Source organism: Anopheles coustani, chromosome 2 (assembly GCF_943734705.1).
Source record: "Anopheles coustani chromosome 2, idAnoCousDA_361_x.2, whole genome shotgun sequence".
Lineage (NCBI taxonomy): Eukaryota > Metazoa > Arthropoda > Insecta > Diptera > Culicidae > Anopheles > Anopheles coustani.
In genome coordinates, this window is record NC_071289.1 from 91,956,366 (window position 1) to 91,964,575 (window position 8,210).

An 8,210-nucleotide genomic window follows, 5' to 3' on the forward strand; every position below is an offset into this window, starting at 1 on the left:
GCGGGACGAAGAAATTTCATTCATCCTTATCAATGGAACATTCTTGAATCAATATTCTGTTTCCTTTTTAATCGTGCAGATGCTCCAAAAAAATCATTGGAACCGGCAATAATTCTTGCGCAATAGGTTGAAATTTTTATGTTCAAATATTCAACATGCGTAACCAGGTGGGTTCAACGCTTTTACATGGGAAAATGTTTCCCTCATCCAGCTTCCAATGCAGGGCGAGACATATTGGTGAGATAAATCACGAGTCCCGTCACGGGATAGAGTTCACGTTGCCGTGCCATAAGTACACCGAGGGGATCCATCAGTTTCAGCGCGCGAAAAGAGGGTAATAAAAGGACGATGAAAGGAGATTAAACGGGAGACAATCTTCCGGACAGGCAACGGTGGTGGCACGCGCAAACTGCCGGGATATGTTTCCATTTTGTCCCATTCCACGGTTTATCACCGATAATCCCATTCTCCGATGGCAGCAAAGCCGCAAACTCGTGTCCAAGTCGCTAGTCGCTACATGTCAGTTACATGCCGTGGTGCGAATCGTCGCGTGCTTCACGAATCCACTAGGAAAAACGTGTATTGAAATGCGACCCTTGTTCGCTACACGGCAATGCAGGACACGGGAAAAGGAGTCAGGAGTCCTGTTTTTTTCCTATCATGGTTTACTTGTTTTCTCAACATTTTCATTTTAATTGTACTTATTATTTTGCTGAACTATCTATAGTAAGTTTTTCTTGTTTTAGATTTGAAATTTTTAGTTCAGCTTAGTTTATCATTTCAAGTTTATTGAGGGATTAATTGCAACTGCTGTAAAATTCTTACTATCCTGGTGTTAAGCTTTCTTCTCGAAATTAGTTGTGTAAGATTCCACTTGATGACGCCATCAGAAAGCGTGTACTCATGTATCACACACGTGTTCGGCGTCTGGTATGCATGGAAAGTCTTACTATGACGCCAATGCCATGTCGATTATATCGTTCATTTAGTCGGGCAACTTATCGACTATGACGTACGATCTTCTGCCTACGGTTGCGTGGTATGTATTTCGGTACACTTTTTTTTCTCAATTGTTCTTGTTCGCTGAAATGAGTCACATTAATTACAGAGCATGTTGATGAGATTATTATTATTATTATGCGCCCGCTTTTCCATTGATGATTAAGTGTATTTCAAATTCGATTTATATCTTCTTCCTTGATTCTGTGTCAAATTCTGTGGGATCAGTTGTACGGATACTGCGTTGAAGTTCTCGCGAACAAATCTCCTACGAAAGAGCTGGAATCAAATGGAAGAAAAGAAGGATTGAAACAACATGAGGTTTAATCTGCGATTCTTAAATCCACCCAAAACTCACGTCTGAGGCATGTAGTAACCCATCTTAAACCCGGACGGCCAGGAGCTAACGGCGCGCGTGGTGGGGCAATAGTACGGGTTGGAGATAGCCGGAAAGTCGAACCAAAACGCGGCATTGTAGAACTCCGGGCAGAGACCATGCGAAGTCTTCGTGCCGGCGGCGAACTGGAACCATCCGCAGTAACCCATCTGCCAGTCCTTGTGACAGACGCGCCTCTGCGTGCCGAAGTCGGTGCTGGTGTGGATGCACTGTACGCTGGTGGCCGAATCCATCACGCTCAGACTGCTGTATGTAGAGTTCTGGTCAAATCCCAGCCACGCCGCATCACAGGCTGCAGAAGAAGAATGACGAATTACGAAGTCGCAAAACCTGTTCCGTCCGGCAGGACTCTCTCACCATCGATTCGGGCCAGCTTTTGCGTGCCCAGGTTGCGGCCCGCCTGGAAGGCGACGTGGGTTCCTAAGCTGAACGCGAACAGCATGCCATTCGCTGGCGCCATCCCGAAGGCGAACAGTTGGCGTAGTTTCTTCTCCAACGTGCGCGCGATGGCGTCCATTTGCTCTACGGCTTTGGTGTATTCCATGGCCGCGATGGTGGCGTAGTTGAGGCACATGATGCAGCCCTTCCGCTTGAGGACGAAGTTGTTGAGCATCTCCCGGACCCACTGCGTTTTGCTGCAACCCTCCGTCCAGCCGTGTACGATCACCACGAACGGATCGGTCGCTTTGCAGCCGAACGCATCGAAGTTCGTCTCCAGGGTGCCATGATCGGCAAAGGTGTTCTTGTTCCTGAGATTACAGAGACAACGTACAAGTCTTCAAACAGCGCACACAGCGTTGGTTCCAATTCTGGCCAAAATACTTCTCAACCTACCAATCATAGATAAGGAAGTTTATAACCGTATCGTAATCTAAGCTGACGCTTCCAAGAAGAGCTGCAGAATTATTGAAAAGCCCCACCAATATCACCCCAAAACACACCACCGATAAGGTCTTCATTCTAAGAAATTATTGAACAGGAGATCCTTTGAAAAACCCAACAAAAATTCACTTCACTTGCTAAAAACTAAAACCGTTTAAAAATAAACTCAGCACTGGCGAGTGACGTCTCCGAACAAGTTCACCGACCGACGGCGAATGCAACGATGCACATTTTGGGTGCATTCTTTTATACTCAAGAGTTGCGTTAGATGATAATTTGGCCTTCCGCATGTATTAGTTTTCGGCATCCCTGCGCACGTTGTTCTCAGTTGTTCTTGATGCCACAAAACTAAGACAAACGCTGGCAAAGATGCAAAAAAGGGGAAACGATTTGAAAACCTGCTTCGCCAACGGCATGCATGTTGGGCTAATTATTTTCCTGGAGTCTGCTTTATTGCGATCGATAAGCTGTCGATAAAGTTCTTTCACTTTTCGCGGTGCGTTTAAACTTGTCTGTTGAAATCATCTTGTCGGTTGTTGTGAATCTGTCTACAACTTCTTTCTTATTCCACTTCTGGCGTGGAAACGCAAACGTGTTGTTTGTCTTCTTTAATCCGAGCCGAAATAAATATTTCGAGCATTCCCGATTTGTTTTTGTACGCTCAGGATTATTGGATTACCCATGAGCCCTTCAAGTTCAGTTCACTTTTTCTTTCTTCCTCAACTTGCTTGAGCGAACAGGAATGTTTGCAAGAGGGATTTTTATTGCCTGGGTTCCTTGGACGCCGCTTCCATCGGGTGCTTGAATTCGTAGGGATGGTTAATCGGATAGGTTACCTTTAAAATTGAACACTTTAAGAGCCCAGACATCACAACGTATTCCCTGGTGTCGTGAAACATGTTAAACAGTTCGTTTGATCTACATTATGATTGAAGATTATCACGCTACCGTGCACAATTTTCCACCAAACATTAAACAATTACCACGGCGGGCTGATTGGTGGGAATAACCTTTACCTCTGCTCATAAAACCTTAATGTTCACGGAAACACGACAGCTTTTCCCGGGAAATATCGGCGCCGTACGGTTTTCCATCTTCGATTGGTTCGCTTTTGTGCACGGTCGAGTGTTGTATCGCGGCATTAAGCGAATCCTCCTCGCGGGTCGCGGGAAAACACTTTAAAAGATGGTTTGACATTTTCCCCCAAACGAGGCGTTCCGTTTGTGCCCAAAAGGAAAAGTACGCGCAGTCTCCTGGATACGGGAAAAAAAGGATGCGATCGAGTGTTTGGAGGAAAAGGTGAAGATGCCGTTTTTCTTGGAACGAAGAATTATTTCCATTCGATATGTTTTGGCTTGTGCGGTGTACTGCTCGAACCCAATGACCTTTCAGTTTCCCAATTGAATTAGATGTCGAAATGGGCATGTCCAGTTCGCACATGGTTTGATGATTGTAACAACATTTTCCGTCTCTGGAATGCTGGTGGAATTTATCGGCCTCAAATTCTCCCTGATCAATAACGACTTAGTGCATTATAGATTCAAAACATGCAACAGATTTGGCAATCGCGTACCAAATGTCTAAAAAATCGTCAAAAGACTGACGTAAATTTCCCAAAATCCTCACCCCCATGCAATGTTCGCGCCTCACCCAACACTTGTTGCGCGTTGGGGCTGGGCATTGCGAGGAGTTGTTTAGGAACGTCTGTAAGTGTTTGTCGGGATGCCCATTTTCATCACCACATCAAACGGAGTGACACCAGCGGAGCGTGCGGGGAGCAACTTTGACAGATTTCCCGCAGTCTCGTGCGGGAGTTACGGTGGAAAACTTGGCACGCATTAGCATTATGAACACACACAAACACATATATATGCCGTACGATAGACGAGAGTGAACGTGGAAAATTTCCAAGGAACGGAATCCGGGGGTTGGGAGCTGGAGGCACGTGATGGAAAGCGACGAGCGCCCGCAATGGGATCGTTTTCCGATGATTAAAAGCCAGAACCAGAGTTCGGAGCTGTCAACGCTTGGGCGATTGCTTCGATTGCATCACTCTTCTCTCGCTTCTCGCTTGGAGATGCCTTTCCACTTGTTGCCTTGCAGCTTCCAGTGCCTCGTGTTATCTCTCGCTGTTTTCCCTGAAGTGCGTAAGTAAACGATGGCGACGAGACGAATGCTGAACTAGTGTCCTCAAGCGACAAATTTGATACATGGTATTAGGAGGAATTATATAAATTCAACACCTCTTCTGAAGCCGTTGCAATTAACGGATTCATTAAGCATGGTAGTTATTATTTAGAATGCCTGTTCTTGACGATTGATTAATCAACTGAAACAAACAATAAATGTCCCAATTTTTTTACAGATGTTTGACAATAAAAGAAAGCCCAAGATTAAATGCAATTCAACAAAACAGTTTTAAATTTCGTTTGAATTTTATTGTATCTTCAAACATCCCGGCTGAACAAAATCACTCAGTTCACTCAGATTCCACCCGTTTCTCCATGTTTCCACTATGTATGCTACCCCGCATGTCCACAAACTTGCTCATCGTGCAACAACATAGAGTCCTCGCCATATAATTTGACATCTCAGCCGGCTCTGCAGTTTGTTGTTTTCATTCGTTGTAAGTGGAAGTGCAGGCAGCCTTTGCAAAATTAAGCAAATTAAAACCAATTTAAATGAAGAAAATCTAGATTAGAGGTGATTGTAACATGTGTATTTAGTGGGAAGAATGTTAAAACGGTAAGTAAAGGCCATATCAGCCGTGTAAAGCACTACAAAAACCTACAACCAAGTTCTAGCCGTACCGCATCGGGTAAGTACGTGAACGTGAAAAATCGTCAAACAGAATAATAAATCTCGTATATTTTTCTGTTTTCAGATAAATAAAGTGAAAAGAATTGTAAAGCTTATAGAATGTAAGTTGGTGTGAGAAATAAATAATTCTGTTGTGAATTTACGACTGGTGTTGTGTTCGTTTCCGAAGGGATTGATGACATTTCAAGATCGGGGATGGGGAAGTTCATCAAGGTAACTCATATTCACTCGCACGGTCACTCAAAATAGGCTTAAGATTCTAACTTCCTTTAAGCAAATCTTAAGCCTATCTTAAGCCTTCGTGCGATGCAACTTCGCATCGCGGGGATGCTACAAAAATTAAAAATTGCCTACTAGATGGCATCGGTGCCGAGCTCTATTTTTTACGCTACGTAAAACTCCCGCTACAACTAATGGGAGTCTAATACGCCCAGTTTTCCCCCTGCTCTCTTTGTACCTTCGATTTTCCGCTCCTTCCCCCAGCATCGGTATACCAATTGACAGCTTTTCCCGACGGATATCACTAGGCTTTTCATCGGACAGCTCACGCGAGGGGCTCGTTCCCGTTGCCAATGGCAAGCTTTCGGCATTACTACTACTACTACTACTACTGCTGCTACTCCACCGAACGAATATCTGTCTGATGATAGTATTATTCGGCGCTCTGTTATTTGTCTTCTCATCCTCCCAGCGCAATCTCTTTGCGGTTGATTTCACTCGCCTACCCCAACAACATTGCAAATCTCTTGTTGCTCCTTCCCGCGCTGCCAGTTTGTCGTTTTCCGCCTCCTTCAACCCTCCCAAAAAGCTGATGTATTTTGACATGACAGCGCTTTGCTTTATCTGCCGATAATATCCCGCCAGGGAACGTACAGACAAGTGCGTTTGTATGGTGATAAATCATAACCATCGTGGCGCTCGAGATTTAATTTGCAAAAAAGACCGAGGATACGTTACAAACATGTCAATCGGAAGTGAAGGAAAATTTATCGGAAAAGAGCGCTCTAAGAAGGGAAGGATTTACAATTACAAAACCTTCCCCCATGTTCACTAATACACGAAAAATTTTACTTTGTGATAAATCCTTAAAAAGTACTCCATGGCAATAATGCTATAATCTGGCATTTTTCCCACATTTCATCTCCTTCTAACATTTCTCTCGCTGTCGGTTGTCTTTTCTCCATCTCAGTGCCATCAAATCTCAAACATTTGGATGACCTACACAAGATAAATTTTGCTAGCAGAATGAAAAGTTCACCGTCCTTCCCATGCCGGAAAATGGCGAGCAAGAACGAGGAAAATCTCGTTAAATGTATCCAACCGGGACGCTACTCCGGTTCATTTCTGTCGGCCACTCTTTCTCTCTCTCAGTTTTCCACGGCGGATGCTTTCAAGGGAGAGAGAGAGTTCAGTCCCGGAACCGAAGTGAAAGCGGAAAAAGCTTTCCCGAGACGATAAAGTATATAAATGAGGCGGCAATGTTGTCGGCCGCTATCATTCGTTATCGCACACTCGTTGGTTGCAGCCGCCGATAATAGATCGTTCCCGGACGTCGTTGGAGAGTTCGTTGCGCTTAGAAGAGATCGGGGGTTCACTTCTTACAGAAAAATTAATTTAAATTGTGTGAAACAAACTTCCCGTCGGCTTAAGAGGAAAAATGACTCGTTTTGCTAGAGACAACTAATTGTTTGTTAGTGCTGAATAGTGTTTGTGCATTTGTGTTTTGTTTGTTCGGTCACCGGTTTGAACCTGTCGTGTTACCCGGTTCTCGAGTCTTTATTTGACTGGCAAGTCAACACCAGGCTGTTTGAGGTGCTGATTAACTTTGACCAACCGCTGCGAGTGTTTACTCTTCCCAGCATCAACTCGTTCGCCTGAGTTTCGTTTAATTAGTGAACGCCGGTGCAGCCAGTGGGCGAAAAAAAACTAGGGAACGAAAACCCTTTCCAAACCACGTCAACCATAAGGACATAAGCTCATTCGGAAGGAAACTGCTCCGACCTGGCATCGATCCACGCAGCCTAATCAACAGTGAACGACTCCGGGTGAACCGGGTTTTATGATTGCATCGTGAAATTATTATTACCATAATCATCTTCCGCAAAGGACAGTCTAGCGTCGGCAGCAGCGTCTCAGCCGGAGGACTGCAATTCAGAAGGTAACGCATCGGACGACAGTGCGTTTGAAGTGTATCGTGTTGCTTCATTATTTACGGGGGGAAGATTTTTCTACCCTCCAGTCTTTCCCACACTCTTCGTCGCTCGTTCTTCTTGTCATTTCTGAGCCGTTGGCATCTCTTCTCGGGTCCCTGTTTCTTTGTGCCATTAATTTCTGTCTTGCTTTTGCTGCCATCAAAGATCCTTTTTTTTCGGCCCTGAGTGAAAATGTTTGCCATACTTTCTTCTGTTTCTTGTAAAAACGGCTCCGCGAGCGGGTAACCAGTGATCTTTGTTTTGCTTCGGGGGAGACATCGCCCGTCAAGTGCAAAAATGAGTTCGGAATGATGTTTCACTTTGCAAAAAGAATTCCTCGAAAAACTCCTGCCTCGCTCGCGTTCAAGCACTTGCGGCAAAACTGTTACAACCACCTTTGTAGAACATAATAAGTTTGAAAACGCTTTATCCAACTGCGATGGGAAGTTTTCCAATTCTCTTTACTCAAAACTGTATGGTTCTACAGTTGTAATGTGGTTTTTGTACTGAATTTCCCTCGTGTGCCACAAACCACCAGGTGTCTCCATTTGTGACCGGAAAAATGTTTTAAGCATTAATGTACTGTTTTTACCGATTCAAACATTTCGTACGGATTATGGTTAATTTGATCCTTCTACCGTTTCTGGTCAATCGTGACGAACCGATCGAGCCTACAGCTTATCAAATATTTAATATCAATAAATCCACACTGCAAACAAGTAAAAAAAAAAACGCCAGTTCCACATGCCATTGTTCTGGGAATTTAGTTCCCTTTACCTTCACCTTCACATTATTTAAATTAAAAACGCGTTGCAAAAAAACAATGAACCACGAACGAGCAACAAAAACTGTACGCTTCCAGCGTTTTAATTGTGCCGGGGTTTTATGTTGCAATTTTCCGCGGAAAACCCTCCTCTAAT

At 44.3% G+C, this 8,210-nt stretch overlaps 1 protein-coding gene across 1 annotated transcript; it reads right to left on the bottom strand.

Annotated features, from left to right (window-relative positions):
* Positions 1-1,223: 1,223 nt before the first annotated feature.
* Positions 1,224-5,923, bottom strand: LOC131265318 (pancreatic lipase-related protein 2-like). The gene is made up of 5 exons (XM_058267578.1): positions 5,593-5,923; positions 2,231-2,291; positions 1,754-2,145; positions 1,358-1,688; positions 1,224-1,278 (listed from the first exon to the last, which is right to left on the bottom strand). Exons 1-5 carry the CDS (start codon positions 5,921-5,923, stop codon positions 1,224-1,226), a joined length of 1,170 nt encoding a protein of 389 aa, XP_058123561.1.
* Positions 5,924-8,210: the final 2,287 nt, after the last annotated feature.

Bases quoted from the DNA above. Each gene is read 5' to 3' on its own strand.
- LOC131265318 (XM_058267578.1), bottom strand. From the start codon at position 5,923: ATGTCAAAATACATCAGCTTTTTGGGAGGGTTGAAGGAGGCGGAAAAC. The intron at 2,292-5,592 runs GTATACCGATGC...ATAATTCTGCAG, and splicing joins TCGGGAAAAGCTGTCAATTG to CTCTTCTTGGAAGCGTCAGC. The intron at 1,279-1,357 runs GTGAGTTTTGGG...ATTTGATTCCAG, and splicing joins GGTTACTACATGCCTCAGAC to CTCTTTCGTAGGAGATTTGT.